Source organism: Silurus aristotelis (genome assembly GCF_946808225.1).
Source record: "Silurus aristotelis genome assembly, chromosome: 24".
Classification (NCBI taxonomy): domain Eukaryota; kingdom Metazoa; phylum Chordata; class Actinopteri; order Siluriformes; family Siluridae; genus Silurus; species Silurus aristotelis.
Window position 1 is genome coordinate 16,010,861 of NC_139597.1, and position 23,674 is coordinate 16,034,534.

The 23,674-nt window shown below is 36.9% G+C and overlaps 1 protein-coding gene and 1 long non-coding RNA gene across 4 annotated transcripts in view; both read left to right on the forward strand.

Annotated features, from left to right (window-relative positions):
- LOC310719250 overlaps positions 1–23,674 on the forward strand; it is a 139,916-nt gene that overhangs the window by 44,714 nt on the left and 71,528 nt on the right. The gene's annotated exons all lie outside the window — the stretch shown is intronic.
- On the forward strand, positions 1,002–23,283 carry nrf1 (nuclear respiratory factor 1). 3 transcript variants are annotated; one of them, XM_083528565.1, is made up of 11 exons: positions 1,002–1,144; positions 4,327–4,560; positions 6,961–7,075; positions 7,188–7,314; positions 7,394–7,537; positions 8,509–8,667; positions 8,837–9,046; positions 11,205–11,306; positions 11,472–11,626; positions 14,240–14,364; positions 22,243–23,283. In XM_083528565.1, the coding sequence occupies exons 2-11, from the start codon at positions 4,350–4,352 to the stop codon at positions 22,401–22,403; spliced, it is 1,509 nt and encodes a 502-aa protein (XP_083384691.1). In that variant the 5' UTR covers positions 1,002–1,144; positions 4,327–4,349; the 3' UTR covers positions 22,404–23,283. The 3 variants fall into 3 exon arrangements, with proteins under 3 accessions (XP_083384691.1, XP_083384693.1, XP_083384692.1); XM_083528567.1 differs by having other exon boundaries at positions 1,137–4,119; XM_083528566.1 differs by having other exon boundaries at positions 1,137–2,182.

Here is a 23,674-nt window from a genome sequence, read left to right on the forward strand (position 1 = left end):
TGCAGCACAATCAGGACTCTTCCAAGATTTGGTTGTCTGACAAAACTGAGCAATCAGGGGAGAAGGGCCTTAGTATATGAAGTGACTAAGAACCTGATGGTCACTCTGACTGAGATCCTCTGTGGAGATGAAACAAAGTTCCAGAAGGACAACCATCACTGCAGCCCTCTACCGATCTGGGCTTTATGGCAGTGTGGACCCATGGAAGTCTTTTTGGAGTTTGCCAAAAGGCACCTGAAGGACTCTCAGACTGTGTGGAACAAGATTCTCTGGTATGATGAAACCAAAATTGAACTGTTTGGCCTCAATTCTAATCATTATATAGGGAGGAAATCAGGCACTGCTCATCACCTGCCCAAAACCATCCCAACATTGAAGCATAAAGCGGAATGGAGGAAAACCTGTCCCACAGCGATCAGGACCCCAGTCTGGTTCACCTTCCTACATGACAACGACCGTAAGAACACAACCAAGCCAACACAGGAGTGGCTTAAGAACAACCAGCTAAGGAATAAAGTTAATGTCCTAGAGTGGCCCAGCCAGAGCCCTGATTTGAACCCTACTGAACTTCTCTGGAGAGACCTGAAAGTGACAGTCCCCATCCAACCTGACTGAGCTTGAGAGGATTTGCAAAGGAGAATGGCAGAACATTTCCCAATTTAGGTGTAAAATGCTTGTTGCATCACACCCAAAAGACTCGAGGCTGTAATTGTTGCCAAATGTGCTTCAACTAATTACTAAATAAAGAGTCTGAATACTTATGTACTTGTGATATTTTAGATTTTACATTTTAAATCATTTAGACATTTGTAGAATTATTTCACTATTACTATCATTATGGGGTACTGGGTGTAGATTAATGAGAAAAAATTATTTAAACGACTGTAGTGTGTGTGTGTATATATATATATATATATAAAGAGGAAACAGACACAACAAACTATAAAACTGTGTTTGTCACAAAGCTTTAGTGTGTGAGTCTAAGTGTGTTTGTGTGTGCGTGCGTGTATGTGTGTGTGTGTGTGTGTGTGTGTGTGAGACCGCGGGAGCGCGCGCGCGCGTCCTCTGTTCTTTGTCCTCCATTGCAGGTCAGTGTTGAGCTCCGCTGTACCGCGCAGGCCCGGAGTAGCGCAGCCGCTCTGAGGTTAGTACCCTACCGCGCAATCTCCAGCTATTTCAGCCCCGGCGCAGCCGCACCACCAACCCGGCAGCGCTCAGCCCCTCAGCAGATGTGGAGAGGTGGCGTTAGTGCAGTACGGCGCTGAACTTCGCGGATTTGTCGCGCTTTTTCTCACAGAGTCGCGTTCGTTTCAACAAGAAGAGAGTAGAAATAAGACGTGGTTGTGTGTGTGCAGGCCCGGGCCTGTGATTAAACCCGCGATAGTGCGCTCTCTCTCTCTTTCTGTGTGTGTGTGTGATGGCGGGTTCGACACGGCTAATGCTAAGTCTCTGTTTGTTTTAGACGCGGTTCTGCTAACTGCTGTTGCGTGGATTCTGCACATACAAAAAACCGCTTCATCTTTATACTAATAAATATTGATTACACGTTTTGCCTTTTTACGTGGACTTAATTCAGCGGAATAACGACATCTGCAGTCACCGGCTAACTAGCCAGTTAGCAATCAAGCTAAAGGCTAACCGAACTGGATAACTTTACCTCGGACTGCTCAGCTTTCTCGGAGCAGTTTTAACCCTCACGTATTTGACTTTTTATTGCAATAAACGTATAAAAGCGTAGCTGCTGTGTGTAAAGGGACCGGGGAGAGCTGAGAGTTGTAGTGCGGGTTAGTTGTGTTGGACGCCGCGGTGCAGTGGGTTTAGCCTGATCGCTGCTACTGCAGCAGTCACCAAACTGTTGTAGGAAATGTGAATGAACATCTTGAGGAGGGAAAAACTTCTGACAAATAAATAAACTCCTAATAAATAGCATGGCGGATGTGGTGTTCGACTGCTGTTTCAGTGATAATGGTGTTTTATTGATGAGGTTTTGTGCAGACATCAAGCTGGACTTGAGTCTGCATCATCACTCAGGTCCTGGTCGTGGTTTTGGTGTCAGCAGTTACTCTGAATACAGAGAAACAGTATCTGATATATTCAGGAGACTAACAAGCAAGAAGTTTTGTTTTAAAAGGGGATTTGGAGTAGGAAATGAACCTCTAATGTCGAAATGACAAGATGAACAGTTAAGTGTTAAAATGGCTTTTATTTGTCACATACATTACAGCTGTTTCATTAAATTATCACAGCTTGTTTAGAATCATCTGCCATGATGCAGCACCTCTGGAGCAGAAAGACTTGCTTAAGGGCCCGAATGTAACTGCTTAACAGTGTTGAACCTAAACCCTGAATCACAGAGCCACCGCTTCTCCATATACAGCCCACTTGTAGATGCAAGGTTTCATAAATAATTTTGTTGATGTCAGGAAACACTGAGCAAAAGCAGAAATGTGTGTTTGGCGTTAATGTTCTCTCACAGCTCCAGCATCTCATTCCTTTATGTGTCTGTGTGCCCAGCATCTCTACAGCTTTCCTCACACTTCTCTTTTTTCCAAAACACATCAGGAGGTGGATTTTGTTTGTTTTACAAGAATAATCTAAAATTAATCTTGCAATAATCTGAAATGGCAGATTTATAAAATGCACAGTTGATTTTCGTCTGGATCACTGATGTAACTTGTTTGTATGAAAGTGTATTAATGTGTTCTTTAATATTGTGTAATCATTAAAAAACCTTTTCGTTGTATTTAGTAATTTTCTTTATGTAATTGCAGCTGGTTAGCTGCAGATTATTTTTCAGTTTACTGTTTAACAATTTCCTCTATACAGTTTTTCCTGTAAATCAGCACAGTGAAGTGTGTTTAGTGTGAAGTGTGATTAGAGTATAATGACCTTTCTGTACCAAATAGTAAACAGTACCAAACAGAAACCTGTCATGAAAACACACACCCAAAAATTATATTCAGTAAAAAAATATTTTTTTCTATTTTGAAATGAAAAATATACAATATTTTAAGCATTATAACTACTTAAAATACATTTCATCTTCTGAATCACAGATTGTATATTAAGAGGAGATCAGAAAGAAAACTGGACATTGTGGAATTAATAATGATGTAAAATGTAAAAACACTTGTTCTAGTGAACATTTCTGCAGTCGTCAACAAGAGCAAAACATTATGCCGGTAACATTTTGCCGATTGTTTTGTAAATATTATGAAAAGGAAAAAAAATAATTCTTATGTGGGGAAAAAACACAAAAATCCTCTGATTGACAGGATGGATGAGGTTTTATCGCTCATCACTGCTGGATTGTTTACTCTCTTTTGGAGAACACAGTTCAGAAAGACTAATAAAAGACTAACTGAGTAACTGTAAAGCAGTTAATAGTAAAGTAAAGTAAAGTATAATCAGTGGCTAATTGGTCTTTCTGATGAGCGATAAAACCTCACCCATTTCATCACTGACAGGATTTGAGTGTTTTTCGATGGTCCACTAAATCTGCACCTGATAATAACCTGATAATTATCTGATTTGTGAAATTAGGTTTCTCAGTAGCTGTAAATAAAGAGAGCTGTGTGCAGAAATGAGAAAAAGCATGCAAATGAATATCTTTAAATGGTAATACAGTAATAACATTTGACTCAAAGTAAAATTCATAAGGATGAAGTTATAATAAATAAAATATTCGCATTATTGTAGAAAATATAAAGGTTTTACAAAATACAAACTAATATTCAGGTGTCCAGTTTTGCCACAAGGCTTCATGATGTGTTTAAATAAGTCTAAATGTGTAATTGTGTGTGTTTTGCACCACCATTAGAGTGCAATGTAAACTACATCCGCGTCCAGTTACATTTTGAGTCAGACTTGTTTTCTACAAGCCTGTTGAAGTGTGGGAGTTGGTCAAGTGATCATAATGAATTAGTTTAACTGAGTGATACATGCACAAGACAACATGCAGGAGGTAATGAAAGAGCTAAATGTAGACCCATGGGAGGTTGGTGGTTAAGATGTTGGACTTCTGATTGGAAGGTCAGGTGTTTAAATCTCAGCACCAGCAAGCTGCTACTGCTGAGCCCTTTAGCAAGGATCATAACTGCTTGATTATATAAGATAATTGTACGTCGCTCTGGATATTCTGTCAAATGCCAAGAATATAAATGCATGTAACACTGGGTCTACAGTTTATTTAACTGATCTTTTATTGTGATTAAAGTATAATTCTTTTTCAGTGTCTTTTAATATACAATCTATCAGATATTTGTTTTTAATAATACATTTGTTCTTTGTGAATGTGTGTATGTGGGTGCTGTGTTTGTGCATTAGTGTAAAGAAAGCTGAATGAAGTGATGGACGACCACACAGTACATCAGGATCACATGACGACCATCGAAGCCCATGCTGTTTCTCAACAGGTTCACGTGTCTACTTACACAGAGCACAGCATGCTCAGCGCTGACGAGGACTCGCCTTCTTCCCCCGATGATGACACTTATGATGACTCTGACATCCTAAACTCAGCAGGAACAGACGAGGTTACAGCACATTTGGCAGCTGCAGGTACAGCACACTCCAGCAAACAGAAATAATTTCACATGGTGTAAGATGGACTTTGTAAAGTCACACACAGGAAACAAAAACAAAACGCTGGATTCCTTAATGAATGTGAATATTTCCACCTCCGGTAACATGGCTCAGTATAAAGTCTTCATAAAAAAGGTTTTTTTTCCTTTTTGTTTGTTTTTAGCCCACTTTTCTCCTCGCAGTGAACGATCATTACAAATCAGTACAAATAGAAGTGTTGTTCTCCCTTCATTCTCACTGAATGGATCAATGAGGATGAATAGGATGAATATAGTGGGAGGGTTTCGACTGATGTGTTACACAGTGCTGTACATCATCATCATCATCTACACAACATTAATTAAAGGAATACATTTTGGAAGTTTTTTTCCTGTACAGTTCCAGAGACAGGACCAAGACGCTATAAAGTGGTTTTGATAAACTGAGTCCTTACGAGAACAATTAATATATAGTTTTCTTTTAATTCAACACTGTCTGTATGAACAACAAGGCCAATACCTGTTATACTTTTAGATGTGTTAAACAAGCATCTCTTTATTTCCACCCATTCTTTAAGTGACCAAAATATGGGAACACTTATCTGATATTATGTTAGATTCATCAAACAATTGATAATTAAATAATTTATTTAATAGTCATGATTGCCTATTGTTGATTTGAACCATGGGTTTTAAATGTGAAGGATAAACAGGTAGTAAAGAAAGCTGTCTGTGAGAGACAAGAAGTCTTAATGAAGCAGAATCAGAGTTATTGCAAATCTATATAAGCCGTTGCACAAGAATTGTACATAGCTAAAACAATTTAGAATGTCCTAAAAAAACTAAGAAAGAAACCGCTGATGTATTGACACCCAGACAAAAACATCAAAAGCAGTTAATTACAGAAATATTATGAGTGCAAAACCACTTATGTGCAGGAAAGGAAGAACTCAGAAAGTGGTAGCTCATTGGTTAAGGCATTAGACTTTGGCTCAGAAGGTCATGAGTTCAAGTCCCAGAATTACCAAGCTATCACTGATGGGCTCTTAACCCTCAACTGCTCAGGATAAGAGCTTCTGCCAAATTTAATAAATGTAAACCTCATCAGGTAAATATCTTTCTTTCAGCTTCTCCCATTAGGGGTCGCCACAGCGGATCATCTGTATTCGTGATCCACTTGTTTGATTTGGCATGTTTTTACGCTGGATGCCCTTCCTAACGCAACCCTCCCCATTTATCTGGGCTTGGGACCAGCACTAAGAGTGCACTGGCTTGTGCAACCCTAATAGCTGGGTTCTAGTTAATCAGCAGACTTTAACGCAACTGAGCAGCATTTCACTTTCTGAAGAGGAAACTACTACGAGAAACACCTACAAGACTGAAAAATCACGAAAGAAGAATGTCACAGTTTGGTGATGTTAGAGGGCTATTGGTTTGATGCAGTTATTACAAGCCAGAAATATACCACTATATATATATATACACACAGTACAGACAAAAAGTTTGGACACACCTTCTAATTCAAAGAGTTTTCTTTATTTTATGAAAATTATAGATTCACACTGAAGGCATCAAAACTATGAATTAACACATGTGGAATTATATACATAACAAAAAAGTGTGAAACAACTGAAAAATATCATATACTAGGTTCTTCAAAGTAGCCACCTTTTGCTTTGATTACTGCTTTGCACACTCTTGGCATTCTCTTGATGAGCTTCAAGAGGTAGTCACCTGAAATGGTCTTCCGACAGTCTTGAAGGAGTTCCCCGAGAGATGCTTGGCACTTGTTGGCCCTTTTGCCTTCACTCTGCGGTCCAGCTCACCCCTAAACCATCTCGATTGGGTTCAGGTCCGGTGACTGCGAAGGCCAGGTTATCTGGTGCAGCACCCCATCACTCTCCTTCTTGGTCAAATAGCCCTTGATGCCTTCAGTGAGACTACAATTTATATAGTCATTAAAATAAAGAAAACTCTTTGAATGAGAAGGTGTGTCCAAACTTTTGGTCTGTACTGTGTATATATATATATATATATATATATATATATATATATATATATATATATACTTAATCATAGTTTAAGATTACACGTTCCAATACTTTTATCTGAAAAATGTTGCCAAATGTGCCATTATCAAGGATTTTTTTTTTTATTATTATTATTGTCTAATCTCCAACTCAACTTTAGTGTATAGCAAACTAAATAATTGGCCTTATTGTTTATAGTTGAAGTTTAAAGTTAAAGTGATGTATGCAGGTGCTTAACGTTTAAAAATGTGTTTAAATGTTGTCGAATGTGTCGTCTTTTTTTTAATGTGCCTTCCTATTCTTGGAATTCTTTATTCTGGAGGTCAGTTCTAAATAGACTGTAACTGTATATGCAAACTAACATCCAGGTCCAGTCGGCATGGCTGCTGCTGCTGCTGTGGCTACAGGGAAAAAACGCAAAAGACCCCACATTTTTGAGTCAAACCCATCAATACGCAAAAGACAGCAGACTCGTCTGCTTAGGTGGGTAAAGTGCTTTATATTGTGCAGTCTTCGTTGATTGATTCCGGAGACTAAACCCCCGTAAATACAAACGAGTCAAAAATGTTAAAATCTTAAATCTGTTTATGTCTAGGAAGTTGAGAGCAACACTGGATGAATACACAACTCGAGTTGGTCAGCAGGCCATTGTTCTCTGCATTTCTCCTTCTAAGCCTAATGCTGTGTTTAAGGTGTTTGGTGCTGCTCCACTCGAGAATGTGGTAAGTAAATGTCTTTACTTTCTAGTCTTTAGATTGAATACTTGTTTTAAATTGTGTGGTGTTTCCGGCTCTATGTCAGGTCAGAAAGTATAAGAGTATGATTTTGGAGGATCTGGAAAATGCCCTAGCTGAACACGCACCACCCGGTGGTGGAGACCTGAGCTCTGAACTACCACCACTTACCATTGATGGCATCCCAGTGTCTGTGGATAAAATGACACAGGTGAGTGCAAACCAGCAGGTGGCACTGCAGGGTAGACGTTCATTTCTCACAGTACCTGGAGTAGTAAAATTGAAAACACTTTTCTAAAGTAAGGCGTTTTCACTGTTCTGCACTTGAGATGCGCAGAGGCAGAGCTTCAGGTGGATACTGATTGGCTCATCTCTTATTTTGTTGGGAGGTTTTACTTCGAGAAATTTTTGAAGTAGCGTTCTGTTAAATTGCAGCATTCCTATAGGGTTAAGGTTAGACCTGAAGTGCCAGCCGGTCTGGTAATATAAAATTATAAGAGTAAAAATCACTGAAGATATTGGCACAGGCAGTGTAATATTGCAAAAAGATGATTAAAATCGCTATTTATACAGCTGTTACGTCCTGTCCTCGAATTAATGCCACTGATATACAGTAGTATAACATATTTAATCATGACTAATTGTAAAATTTCTTTCAGTACTTGTCACATGAAAATGAAGTCTGAGGTATAAATCTGTGTTTGTGTTCAGTTTAACTGCAGTGTAAACATAACCTGAAGAAAAGGAAGCCCCCAGAGCATAGACACACACCCTGTGGGGTTTGCAGATTTGAGAGGCAGGTCTTTGCAGGAATCAGCATGTAAGAGTTCAGATCTGTGGGTGTGTGTATACGTGCAATTATGCAGTTCATCTAGAAAAGCTCCAAAGCTTCTGATTGACTCCCAGGTGGATTAGGAGCAGGAGGATGAAGGAAGCAGCTGAGTGGAGTATTCAGGACAATTAATTAGGCCATCTGTACAGCTTTAGATAAAACACAACAGTATGAAATTAGAACCTGTAGCAGTCACTCAATATTAAAGCTGGTAATCAAATCAAGTTATTTTGATGAAAGCACATTATTTTATTAGTTCAAGAAAATTGACATTAAAAATATTAGTATTTTTCCACACAAGCATTTTTGCGGTCACACTGACCGTTATGTTTTTTAATTTCCCTTTTTAGGCTCAGCTCCGAGCTTTTATTCCTGAGATGCTGAAATATTCTACAGGTCGGGGGAAACCTGGTTGGGGTAAAGAGAGTTGCAAACCTGTATGGTGGCCAGATGACATTCCCTGGGCCAATGTGCGAAGTGACGTGCGTACAGAGGACCAGAAACAGCGAGTATGATCATAAAAATTATCATTTAAAATAAATAGTTAATAATTTACTTGATGATATTGTGAGCTTTCCAATGAAAGATTTGATTTTGTTCTATTAAAAGGAAGTAACCCAGTGTTTTTAAGAAAAAGCTTTTTAGTTTGGGATTATGAGTGTTGTTCTTTGGCAACAGGTGTCTTGGACACAGGCCCTGAGGACGATTGTTAAAAACTGCTACAAGCAACATGGGAGAGAGGACCTCCTCTATGCATTTGAAGACCTGCAAGTCACTCCTCAGCAGGTTGCAGCAGCAGCCGCCGCACACAGCATTGCACACCTGGTGCCTTCACAAACAGTTGTTCAGACAATCAGTAACCCTGATGGAACCGTCTCGCTTATACAGGTGAGCTCTGCTTTCAGATCACACAGGCTCATCCTGCTGTGAAGTACAGTCATTTCACACCATTAGAAATGTGGACATATTGGTGATTTTAATGTGAAATAATACAATCAACAAAAAATATACTGACCTATTGAATTCTTTATCAGCGCATTATCTGTGTAAAGCTGCTTTGAGATAATGGCCATTGTTAAACGCTATACAAATAAAAATGAATTGAATTATCAAGAAAATATAAAAAAACTTGAAAACTAAATGTAATCCTTTATTTAATTTACTTGCATTTCAATTAATGGTTTCTTCACATGCATTTTGATCCTGTTCATATAACTTTTATCTCCCACTTTGAATTAAAAAATATTTCAGCAGTATTACACAAAAAAAAAAAAAAAAAAAACAAAAAAAAAAAAAAAAAAAAAAAAAACCGATTAAAATTCAGCCTATGGGCCGTCTATTACAAATAGGCCTCAAGTGAAACCCAAAAGTCTTTGTTGCCAAGAGTAGATACAATCTAAGCACATGCACAAGCAGCTGTAGCTGGCCAGAGGAGGCTCTGAAGCAGAGCTACAAGAACTGGTTCCTATGTTACCAGGTTTTGCTGAAGCCACGTTGGTTACTCTTTGGTTAGAACGCTTGCATTAGAGGTGAAGGCCGGACCGTGTTTAATCCGATCAGCCTTAAGCCCACCATGCCCAACCCCAAACCTGCAGGCATTAGTCATTTAAACCAAAGTTACCCTGACCAGTATGAAGGACTTACTTATGATGAATGAGTGAAAGCATCAAACTCACAGCACAGGGATGTTTAAGAAACATGTGTATGCTTTTAGGTTGATGAAGATTTTGTATGAATGTCTTGCATTATAGCCTTAATGTCACATTAAGCTATAAAGAAGTTTTAAAGTCTTTTTTTTTTTTTATTTAATCTCATTACTAATCATTTAAAAATATTGATTGAAATGATCGCAGTTCAAACTTCTAGTTTGTGTTTTAGTTGCGTGTGTAAGGTGGAAAACTGCATACTGTTAGATTGTGTGGCTGCAAAATGTGCAAGATCTGCACATCTAAAGGCTGAAGCTATTCATGTAAACATTTAGTTTAAAAGTCTTAAATTTGCTGTTCAAGGGCCTAAATTATTTTAAGCAGGTCTTAATTTTGAAATCGTCCATTGAACAATACCTCTAATGATCATTGAAATGCTCCCGCAGAACTTTAGAAACTTTTAAACTTTTTTTGTTTGTTAGTTTCCGTGGTAATTCGCTGTAATATGACTGTAAATCAGATCAACAGCTAATCAGCTTTCTGTTATTGCCGCAAATCTTTTTTGGATTGTACTACAGACGTAAAACAGATTTTATTTTTCAGCTATAGGAAAGTGCAAGTTTAACAATACTTGTCTTAAAAAAATCTATTTAGGTCTTGGTTACGGCCAATTGCTAACAATGTAATTGTGTGCGTGTTTTGAGTGGGCGTTACTAATATGTTTTACATTACGTTAAAATTCTCAGTTGTTTGTACTCTAATGAAAAGAATGCTGAGAAAGTTACTGCGTAATCTCACTGATTGGGTGAGCAGTCAGTCCTGCAGGTTTAGCATTGATTCCACAAAGGAAATGTTTTTATTTCCTTTATACTGAATGTCTGGTCATATCGAGGCTTTAAAAAAATCTTAAGCACCCTTTTTAATAGGCATAATTACAGATGTTTATTTTACTTCTGCATTATTGAGTTAAAATTACTATTCTAACAAATAATCAAATGTATCAGAATAAATATTTGTAGGTCAATAAAGCAACAAATTGACAGCACTGTAGATGCAGAAAGTCAGGAACAGCAGAAAACTCTTTGTAAGGCAGTCACTATGATGAAAAAAACAGGATGATAATCTCCTGCTTACATATTATCAGATAAATGTTAGTAATGTTGTATTGCAGGTAGTGAAATGTTATTTAATAAGTGCTGAAAGGATGAAAATAAACAACTTCTATATAAAAAAAAATTAATTTTCCTCAGTGAGGACAACTCTATTATGCCCCTGTCATGTAACATTTTCCAACATCGCCGACAAGGTGTATTAAAAAGTTGTTATAAATGGCTAATTAAAAGTAAAGTAACAATGATATGTAATAATATCCACATTCACATCTCTGACTGCTCTGACAGGTGGGCACTGGGGCAACTGTAGCCACACTTACTGATGCTTCAGATTTGCCAGGCACTGTTACTGTTGCCCAGGTCAACTACTCTACAGTGACAGACGGGGAGGTAAGAAAATAAACTCCATTTTTATTCTGTACAATATTTGCTGTAATATGCTTGTTAGAATAAGTAAATAAATAAATGTATTTTAAAATGTGTTTGGGTAGGTAATTACAATTTAGTTAAATTTAATGTTATAATTTTTTGTCTTTTACTATGATGTTCTTTTAGGTTGAGCAGAATTGGGCATTGCAGGGTGGTGAGATGACCATTCAGACCACACAAGCATCTGAGGCTACACAGGCAGTAGCTTCTTTAGCAGAGGCTGCTGTTGCTGCTTCCCAGGAAATGCAACCAGGAGCAACAGTTACCATGGCACTCAACAGGTACACAAGGGAGGGACTGTTTGAAAGAGGGAAAGAATGGGTAAGGGAAAAAGATGGAGCAGGAGTTGTGTGTAACCATTGAAGCACCATTAGTCCCTAGCCAAGTCTCCACCTTAGTTATATGCCCTTAGAGACCTGTTATAACGGCTCACTTGAGCCCATCTACATCTTGTTTATCACAGGTAAGAAAAGCAGAAATAGCAGACAGCAGGATTACTGATGGAACATTCTGTTCCATCATTTCCATTACCATTATTTCCTCCACCTTTACTATGATGAACTATTCTCTATTCTCTGTTCACACACCACATACTGTAGACACTAAAGGTGTCTGATGTTCTTCTTAATGGTATTGGAATATCCATAAATAGCAATCATCTGTCACTCACAGAACAGAACGTGCAAGTAGTCAGAAAGATGTATACAGTACTGTACTACAGGAAAGAAAGTTTTAAGGTGTGGGGAAAACACAGTAAAGTAAGAATGCTTTCAAAAATAGAAGTAATAATTTGTATCTATTAACAAAGTAAATAAACAGAAGAAAAATCCAAATAAAATAAGTATTCATTCTTTCAAAATAAAAAAAAAAAAGGATAAATTCTTCATATAATGCATCTTGGAGAACTAACCACAGATCATCTATGGATGTAGGTGGCCCCAAGTCCTTCTGTCTCTACATGTAATCCCAGACAAACTGGATGATGTTTAGATCAGGGTCAGGATAGATCTGTGAGGGCAAGAACTATTACTTTCAGGAGCCCTTGTTCTTCTCTATACTGAAGATGGTTCCTAATGACATGGCTGTATGTTTTGGGTTTGTTATAATGCTTCAGAATAAATCGGCCAATCAGACACCTCCCTGATGGATAATAATCTGTCTGTATTTCTCAGCATTGATGACACCAATAATTGCAGAAATTCAGCCCCAAACATGCAAGGAACCTCCATCATGCTTTACTGTTGCCTGCAGACACTCATTATTGTACCGCTCTCCTGCCTTTCGGCAAACAGCTTGCCTCATGCTACAGCCAGATATTTTAATTGTTGACTCGTTAGTTCAGAGCACCTGCTGCTTTTTTTTTTTTTTTTTTTGCAAGGTGTTGAGTCGCTTATCTTTTGTTTTCGTGGCTTTTTGGCCACAAATGTTCTATAAAAGCCACTTCTGGCCCGACTTCTCTGAAAAGTAGATGGATGTGCCTGGACCCTACTGGTTTCTACCCTTTCTTTGCTGATGGAAATGCTGGACATCTTCCGATGTCGAAGGGAAGGATGTGTGTTTTATCCTCTGCAATAAGTTTCCTTGGCTGACCACTGCATCTGTTGTCCTCAACATTGCCTGTTTTTTTGCATGTATACAAAATAGCTTGAACATCACGTCTTAAAACCCTCTAAACATCTCTAAACCTTTTTTTTTTGCCTGGGAGAGACCTCGCTAAAGCAGTATACCCTCGTGTATTAGTGCTGTGCTCAATCTTTCCATGGTGTATGATTTGTGACATGAAACCGGTTTAAAACCTCCTATACAGCTGTTTCTGTTTCAGTTAATCACTGTGTTTCAACCTACATATGAAATTGATGATCAGCAACAATTGCTTGGTATCTTTGGTTAATCATATACCCGAACCTGATCCCACACAACCTGCAGCAGGACAAAGTGTGAAAGTGTAAAGATTGAAATCCAGAGGGTGGTCAAACTGAATATTAATTTAATTTAGATTTTCTTTTGTTCACTTTGCGTTTTATAAATTGAAAAAAATTAGCAATAAAAATATATTTATTTTTGAAAGCTTTCTTACTCTATAGCATTTCTTCACACTTGCCTAATACTTTTGCACAGTAGTGTAGATATTATTTAGCCGTGAAGCTTAATTTAAATAAATGATGCGTCAAATCCTTCAATTGGTACCGATGGCTGTGTACCACATCATTATCAAATCAAATCAAATCAAATTTTATTCATCACATACATACAGTGTACGACATGCAGTGAAATGCTTTATACAACGGTCCGGCATGAGGGGAATAGGGTGGGGAGAAAGAAAAGAAAAAAGCAGATAAATAAATTATAAAAACTATATAAAATAAAATATAAGGTATAAAGGATATATAAAGGATTTGTGTTAAGGGCTGGACAATAAATTGATGTATATGGCTGATGGCACTTAGTGTACTAGGGACAATATGACTTATTGCATATTGCAGTTGAGACTTCGCAGATCGGTCACTCTGAAATGTTCCATTTGTACGACATCCAGACGCAAAAACTGACCTGCACAGAAAAAAATATTTTTGTCATCTGAATTATTTCTGGCTCAAAGTGTGGTGCTCCATTAAAATGAGACCATGTACCAATACAATTTGTATTTGAATATTAGTTACAAATAAATAAAATATTGTCCACGAGGGGGCAGTATGCACTACAATGTATGTCAGACCTCTGGGATGGTGGTAATTTTATATATTATTGTTTGATGGAGCCTATGCTAGTTACAAAGTGTCTGTACTAAAAACATTCGTTTTTGCAGAATGATTTCCAGATTCAAACAGTGAAAGATAATTGCTTCCAGAAGATAAATTGAAAAAACAATATTGTCCTTATTGTGTACTTTGTAGCGAGGCAGCGGCCCATGCTGTGGCCACGCTGGCAGAGGCAACTCTTCAAGGAGGAGGACAGATTGTGTTGGCAGGGGAGACAGCAGCTGCAGTAGGAGCTCTCACTGGAGTGCAAGATGCCAATGGTATACCCACACGCCTCACTCTTTACAATGTATACTTTTGAAGTATAAATTGAATTTAAACTCTCAAAGAGACTTAAGGCTGAATTCAGCCTCAAGTCCCTGAGCTGAAGTCTGTCACCATGAATATATTTAGCGCTGCACTTTATTTAACACACAAACTGTTTTTCCACGTTAAAATTTTCCTATTTTTAATAGCGAAAACATTCCAGTGCAGATATAAAGTGTGCAGCCGATTTGTATTATTTCAGAACCTATATGCACGATTTAACAAATAACTAATAAATCTCTGTGCATTTTTTTAAATCCACAAAGAAATGTATGTGTCATAGCTGTATTTGTTAGGTCTCTGGTTAGGATAAATAGCACCTGTGATGTCCAAACTAATTCATGAAATTTGAGGTTATGTTGCTTATGAAATTTTTTTTTTTTAAACTATGTATTTATTTATTGTTTACAACACTCCAGTCACCCTGAAAGATCTTGTACCAATTTTGTTTTTCTTCCTCTTCTTTTTTTATTATTATTTTTTTTTTGCATAAGTTTTGTTTGATGTCTTCTCTAATGGCAGTTCCTTGCTGCCAGTATTAATAAGTGAAACAGGAATGGTTGGACCTAGAATCAGAGAAAAATATAATCTACTGTAACACAGGTGACTTCTCTACTTACTTAGTGCTGTTTCTATGCATTAAAAGGAGATGCCATGGCAAAAGGATCTGACTTATAAGCATGTCTTCTTTTCATCTGAAGGCATTTTGTAAATGAATGAACTGTAAAATTATATAAGTGCTTACAATCTTTTCTTATGTATAAATTTACAAATGTAAATATTCATATACACGAGTCTTTTTTCAAAATTGCATAATTCTCCTGTAAACCAAATTAAATCTTTTATTATGCTTCTGCAAGTAATTCTAAAAGAAACCCTTCTGTCATGTAAGGATGAACAAAACCCATCTGTAGGCACATGTTTTGCATATAGATTAAAAACTATTCAGCTTTAAATAAGCGACATATTTATTTTCAGCCAATTTATTAATATCTATCCTTTTGTAGGACACAAACCTTGCTAAAGTGTCTATAAAACTGTAAACATTAGTGTAACATTACTGATTTATGGATGCCAATGCTAACACAATATAATGTTCAGTCCAAGTGTGTCTATGTGACTGTGCGGTATATTCTGACCCTTAGTCCTGTCCGTTATTAAGCACAGTGATTATGTTGGTAGTCTACATATTATAAGGTGACACGAGAGAGAGAGAGAGAGAGAGAGAGAGAGAGAGAGAGAGAGAGAGAGATCTGCAGACAAGGCAAGCTGGTCTATAATAATCCTTTGGGTCTTTCTGGAACAGATGGTGTGTGTGTGTGTGTGTGTGTGTGTGTGCGCATGTAACACGTGTGTGCATGTAAGATTCATGTCACCCACTCTACCCGCCACAATTCTAATTAATCCCTGATTTACAGCAATGACTAAGCATCTATGTATACTCTACATATAGTCATAAATGTACTATGTATATACCGTGTACTGGTACACACACAAACACACACGCACATATATAATACACCATTTAAAAAACATGCCATGTTAATACAAATGTTCATATTTCTAACTACAGCATTAGCTAAGAGCATCTACATGCATTTAGCCTGGTCACCATTAGTAGTAGCTGTCCTGCTGGTGTCTTAGTGAACCCCCCAATCCATTGTAACCACAGGCGAGTCCCTATGGAGGGAGGCCTCTTAAAGAGCTTTGATCCTCTCCATTATAAGTGCATAGGCTAATCACATGGCCAGCTGTCGGCTAGCTTGCTCAAGGCAGAAACAATCTCATACATACACAATATGAGGAGACTAAACTAAAATGAAGATGATCTTTGTTTAATGTTTAACCCAACATAAAACTACATTTAGACCTTTTGGGTCTTGGAAATGGTGTATTAATTATCTATATTCAAATGTTGCTTTAATTCTTCTATCTGATTTTATATCTTCGAGTCAATGTGACTTTGTTTTTAATATAACAGTTAACACGGATGAAATGAAACTGCTCACATACCTCCTCAGTGGTCATTCGGGATAAACTTTCAGGGAAACCAGAAGAGTAGCTCTTCAGGTGGTTGGGTTCTGTAGTGGTTTCTGCACTTTGTAAATTAAATCTGAAAAAATTCTGAAAAATATGTTAGGTAACTATGTATGAATGAAGAAAAACAAATACTGCCTATTGTTGGGAGCTTTCTTTCTTTTCCAAAAATTAAATGCTGATTTTGTTAAATTGGCTCTTATTATATAACTGATATTATTGCTGGCCTTTCTTTTTGTTTCTTTTTTCTTTTTAAAATAAATAAATATGCTTAGTCATTGCATATTTAATCAATGTGTTTGGCAACATTTTGGTGCAGTGGGTATCGTTGTTGCCTTACAACAGGTTGTGCAGCTTGGAGGTTCATATTCTTTCTCTATGTTCTGGGTTTTCAGGTTTCCTCAAACAGTAAAAAACATGCACATTGGTGGACCTGCTGTGAAATTGCTTGTGCGTGTGTATGTGAGCGGATGGATGTATGTGTTTTTGCCGTTGACAGTTTCTTCATCCTAAAATAATAAGCTCCCTTTACAGATAACTTTATGGACAGTATTTCTGTGCTGTCTATGCTTATAGACTTTACATACCCTTCACAGAAATTAGGATTTGTCTTAATCCTGTGTTAGACAAATCCTTACCTGATTTGTGATGGCACTCTAATAAGACTGGTGCTTAAAGTCTCCTCACACTGCTGATTTAAAGGATCAGACCGAATGTGGCCACTGCACATGCTAATTAACAAAACAAAAACCCTAGATATATTTTAAGGACCTTTTCTGTTTTTTTAAATCTTTTTTTATAAACCGTACACTGATAGGTGGATTAAGCCTATATGCTAACTTGTAGAAATCAGTAACATATAGAACATTTTTATTTTGTGTGTCATTGTTGCTTCTGCATGAGAATGACAACTGCTTAGTTTTATTTTAGTTTAATCCTGTATGTAATATTAATTGAAGGTTCATGTCTTTTATTTATTCTTTTTAACGTCAACATTGGTCCTAGCTGCTAAAACAAGGCATTGACTTTATAATGAAACATATTTCAATGACTGGATAACTTCTGAACCTCAATAGAAGTCAGGTTTCGATCCATAAGGACGGGTTCTTTTAATAACAAGAATTTTAATAAATGAAATAAAGTTACTGCTGTAACTGTCATGACAGATTGTAAACTGACTGAATTACCACTTTTCTGTGTACTCTTTCTTGGGGGAGTTTTGTAAATGTAATGCAAAACACTATCTCATTAGACCATGTAATTTAAGTGAAAGTCTAAATAGACTATGACATGACAGGTTTTCGATGTGGAAAAACATGCAAAACAACCAGACTGGGAAAACAGTGAAAGATTCAGTAGCTGTGTCTTTCTATAATTTATAGAGTTGTTAATGTTAATCATATACTGTTACTATATAAATAGTAAATAAACTAATCCTGTTATCATAATGAACAATTTTGTGCCCATAACATGGAAAGTGTAAATGCCCAGTCAACAGCAGATGCTTCATAAGCAATTAGTTGACCGTATTTATTTAATCAATAAAAAGCCAAGCGTGAGCAGCTTTGAAGTGGCCTATTTGAGGTGGCTGTGACTGATTTGCTTTACTTAGCGCCTTTCATTCTGCCACTTAACAGTCCTCGCGATGAATTCAAGGTGGGGGAGAGTTATGGCAGTACTCCAGCCTATAATGATGCTTCATGTAAACCACTACAATCATACCCAATGTAATTAAGGAAAAATCAGTCTAGCTGGGTCGCTCTTCCTGATTTGACTGCTGTTTGTTTGGATAACTGTGGGAACAGGGTTCCCTTCTCTGGCTGCTCTTTGTGCATTCTACTTTTTTTTTTTTTAGTTACTACAACACAAATATTTAGCGAAATGCTGCACATAACTAAACATTACTAATCCTCAAGAGCCAAGCACATGGTCACACAGTGACAAAACAATGATGGTTATATGTTGTATATTCTTTTATATACTGATATTTTTTAAATGCCATTTTGTAGCATACATTGCCCAAGTTGTGTATGTACAGAGGGCAGCATAAGTAGAGAAACAGCATAAGAAGAACAGGCTTTTTCAGGAGGCAGGCTGTGGACGACTAAATTGCCCTATTGTTTGTCACTGCACTGCAGCAGTGTAGCCCTGCCCACTACACTCTCTATTGCATCAGTTCTCTCTACTCTTCTCTCTGCCCTCTTTACTGCACTGACTCCCAAATTGAAGTGCAACATGACCACTTAGACGCACAGCACACATACACAGCCTGCCTTTTCTCTAATGTTCTCAGATGACTGGCTAACTGAAGGCCATTTGTCTGATTACTGGAGCTGTGCTGCACTTAGCTTTTATTCACAACAGTTACGGTTATGATGTGAAGGAAAATATGTTTAACATGAAAGAATAAATCATGTTATTTCAAAAAGCTTTAAATTCTACATTAAACTAAATAAATGTAAAAGCACAGTAAAAATATTTCAACCTAAGAAAAATAAACATTAGATAAAAATGGGTTCTGGGAGTCAAAATGATGCTCTGAGATTTGTCACCATTCTGCTCAGACAGACGTGCGCAGTAAGTTTACATGTTACTCTGCCAGGCTCTTTGTCTCCATGGCTAATTGCGCTAAACTATCCAGCTAAAAGACAGGCTCTTTAGTGATGAAGGAATGGTAGCTATGCTTTGGTCCCCTATGTTGAGCTAAGTCCTTCTGCAATTCTTTGAAAAGTCTAAGAAAACTGTTTCAGAGCTGTCTAGCTAAAGTCTGGTCAATATCTGGTTGCTTTCTTTGTGTTTTCTCCATGTATTGTGTTATTTCATCTCTGTAAAGTATTATTTAATCTGGTTTATTCAGGCTCACTTTTAAATAGTTTTTGTTCCGTTTCAATTAAATTTTAATTGTATAGTGACTTTGACAATGGACTTTGTCCCAAAGCAGTTTTACAGAAAGAAATATTTTTATCCCATGCAGGAATATTTTCAACTTTGAAGGAATTACTATTTGTCTTGCTTGGTACCAATGAACATGGCAAAAAACATTTAATATGATTGCTATTGCTGTGCTTGCATCCCATTGGGAGTAGCAAGACAATGAATATTAAAGGAGTATTTAGGGCTGCATCTCAGTGACATCATTGGTATACAGTAAGCATGTCATGTAATGCCACTATCTGTTTAATCTAATCTGTATTGTGACTGAAAAACTGGAATCAAACCCTGCTATGTGATTTCTGTCTCAACCTTACTGGAGTTCATAATTGCTCCAAACAGCAACTGTGCACTTGGCTGTTTATCTTTAGAATTTAGTGCCAATAGAAAATCATCATACCCCTTTATAATAGTTGCTTTATTTGTTGTTAAATTAGTCTGACATTAAAACCAATAAAAAAAAATTTCCAGCTTAATTTCAAGGTTTGCCTTATAAATCAAATAAATACAAAAAGGCAACAGCGCTGAAAATTAAGAAAAACATTTTTTAAACTAGAATAACAGGATTGTTGAAATCATCAGTCCCCTGTCTTAATACTTCATAGCGCCACCTTTTGCTTCGATTACAGATATTTATCTTTTTGGATATGTCTGTACTAGCTTTGCACACCTACAATGGGGGATTTTTGCATATTCTTTCTTTGTTGACTTGCCCAAGTTCAGACAAATTCTATGATAAGAGGCAATGGACTTCTTTTCAAGTCAATCCACAGATTTTCTAGAAAGATGAATGTCCTTGCGTAAGTCAGGGGTCAGGAATTCTGTCCTTAAGCCATTGTTTTTTTTGGCAGAATGTTTAGGATCATTGTTTTGTTGGAAGGTAAATGACCTGCTTCAGCTGTTTAGCAGAGGGATGCAGGTTTTCCTCAAGTAATTTGGATGTACTTTTAAACATCCATTTTTTCTTCAGTCTTGGCCAATTGCCCAGTCCCTGCTGAAGAGAAACATCCCCACAACATAAAGCTACCACCACCTCCACCACATGCTTGACAGTAGGTTTGGTGTGTTTTGGGTGGTATTCCTTGGTAAATTTTTACCAAACATAGCACTTCACGTTCAGTCCAAAAAGGTACATTTTGGTCTCATCAGACCATATCACCTTTTGCCAGATGGCATCAGATATTTCCAGGTCCGTTTTTGTATAGCATAAAAGAGACTGCATGTGGCACTTTTTTCAAGAAAGGTTTCTTTCTTGCCAGCCTGCCAAACATGCCAGCTTTGTATAAAGCTTGCAAGATAGACTGACCAGTCCAAGCCATAAAGGCTTGTAAATTCTTCAAAGTTGTCTTTGGCCTCTAGGATTCTTCTGTGGTCAATGTCCTCCTGGCTCGGTCTGTGTTGGTGGTACCATACGCTTTCCAATTCTTAATGAAGCTCTGCTCTGTACTCATTGTGGATCGATGAGTGCACTGTAATGGGACAAATAAAGAATTGAAAAAGAAAGTAACATGAGTAGTTGAGTGTGATAGCAATGTGCATTAGGTGTGCAGGGGTATTTGATCACTTCCCCACTGGAAGTAAAACTCAGAGACTCAGACTTTAAACTCAGAAATACAGGGATATTGAATAGCTATCTCACAAATTGCATACAGATCAAGCATCTACAAAACAGTCTTCACAAAGTATAAAGGTGCTGAGAAGTGATGATGAATTTGAATGACTTCCATCATTAGGATCAAATCAAGACTGAAATGGTGATTACAAAATAATAATTGTCTTTAAAAATTTGTTGTGTTAATGAGAAATATGTTTGGCTCCTCATCTTCTTGAAAGTCATGTTAGATTTGGTAGAGGCAGTCAGGTTTTAGTACTTTACATAATTTATGATTCCATCAATGTTTTTAAGAACCCCTGAAGCATTTGCCACAAAATAGCTCCAAAGCACCAGTAAACCACCCTGAAAATGCTGAGAGTATGGTGAAATTCACTTTCTATGTTTAATGAGCTACTTGCAGGAAGGACTTTTGTTTAACACTGCTTTCAAACATCTTATTATGAAAGTAGCTTTTAACTGATTATTTTGAAACTTGGCATGCACAACAAACAGTGTACTTATAAGACCTGCTTTCCACATCTTCATCATGATAATCCTCACTTTGTCAAAATTTTACTGAAATTGCGCCCTTTCTACCTACACGATCATATCGTGCATAATTATATTATACTGCCTGGCCAAAAAAGTTACCACCTGGATTTAACTAAACAAAAAGGTAAAGCTCAATGTAATAATTACTGCAGTAATTAATAAGTTTCAACTGGCAACAAGTTATATAACCACTAGCTGATGCAGTGAGTAGCTTCTAATATCGTAATCAACCATGCTGAAGAAAATGTTCTGTGGTCAAAAAACAAAATGATATGATGAAAGAAAAAAAGATGTAAATATGTTTTAGAAGGGTCAAATTATTGGCCTGCATCAAGCAAAGAAAGAGCCACTCAAAACAATGGCATCAGAATTGTGGCATGTATCTACAAAGTCAATCTGTGGATAATAAACGGTGAAAAGATATTGTGCACTCCCTTTTTCCTGTGTTTCTACCCATTTAGAACATGCTGTCTATTGGGATTGCCCAATAATGCATTTATATTTACTTGCATTCCAAGTATGCACAAATATGAGAGTCTCTCAAAAAAGAGGAGGAATTCTGTTGAAACTAAGAAGAATGTTTCTGTGACACTTATAGGATAATGTGGGCAAAAATATTTTTATTACTGTTTTTACCTATATCAATCATAAACATAATCAGTAGTAAGATTCAGTATAATTTTTTTTTTACCATATTCTTTCACTCTGCTTTTTCCAGGTTTAGTCCAGATCCCAGTGAGTATGTATCAGACTGTAGTTACCAGTTTGGCACAGGGAAATCGGCCTGTTCAAGTTGCCATGGCTCCTGTTGCCACACGCATCGACAACACTGTAACACTGGATGGACAAGCTGTGGAGGTTGTAACTTTAGAACAGTGACACTCTTGCAAGTATGCAGGGTAAAAATCTGTGCCCTTCCCTAAATGGATATTTTTAACAGGGAATTAAAAGTTATCAAGGATTCATGTTTGTTTTTTTAGTAGCGTAATTGTGTTTTAAGTAATGTTTGGGGTTTTTTTTGTCCTCTTGTGTTTCTAGTCATAGGATATAAATAGACCAAATAAATGGACCAAATTCAGTGTGGCAGCAGCAGTAGCCCCTGAATAAAACTCTCTTACATTTGTTTTGTCCTAGCCAAAAATATTTTTTTTTAATAATCAAATTTATTTCATCTACATGTTGGTTTTTTAACAATGTGTTTGTGCCATTTTACTTACACTTTTGTTGTCATAAAAAGTCATACATTGTGCTAGTTTGCTTGCATTGTGATAGAACTGATGTAGGCCAGCAGGAAAAGAAATGTACTTTGTGTTGTTTTTTTTGCATGTCACAAATTACTCTACAGAATACAAATGTGCCTCTACATTTACTGAGGTATTCTTGTCCCATCAAATGTTTAAAATATTATCATCCAACTGGAACATCACGAAAAGGAATTTTCACCCCTTTCAAAAGCATTTCACAACTCCTATTGACCCTAATGTTCTTTGCTCCGTTTTTAAAACAATTATAAATGCTCACTATGATTGTGAGTTAATATAGGTGTATTCTGTCTCACATTTTATATTTGCATTGTGTAGATTACAAATCAGCTCAATTTAAATTAAGTGTTCAACTGCTCATTGCCTTATTTGATAAATAGCATTTTCCTTAAGTACCCTTTCATCACTATTTAATTGACAGAAATAACTCAACACGTGTTTTATTGTGTATAAAGATGAAGCTTATTATGTGACTCTATAAACTTACTTTTTTATAACAGTGTTGAAGATGCTAAGATTTATCTTGTATGTCGTGTGGTGGTCATGCTAACTTTTTTTTACTGAATGCATAGATGTGCTATTACACTAAACTGACCACTTAATGTATCTCTATAATGACAATGCATATTATTACATGTTTTCTTTCCTGCCATGAAGGCAGATACAGCATCTATAACATTACCAGAGCTTAACCATATAACCATATCATTCCATAACTATAAACTGTGATTCAGTTCCTATATTCCCCTACCAGCAGCCCATTCTGCATCTAAAGTATTAACAGCACTGGATCAGTATAAAAATGATTTTCTCCTGAATGTAATAACATTTTAATGCATACCATGTCCTTCCAATTCTCTTACAAGACCAATTTAAAGAGGTTCTTAG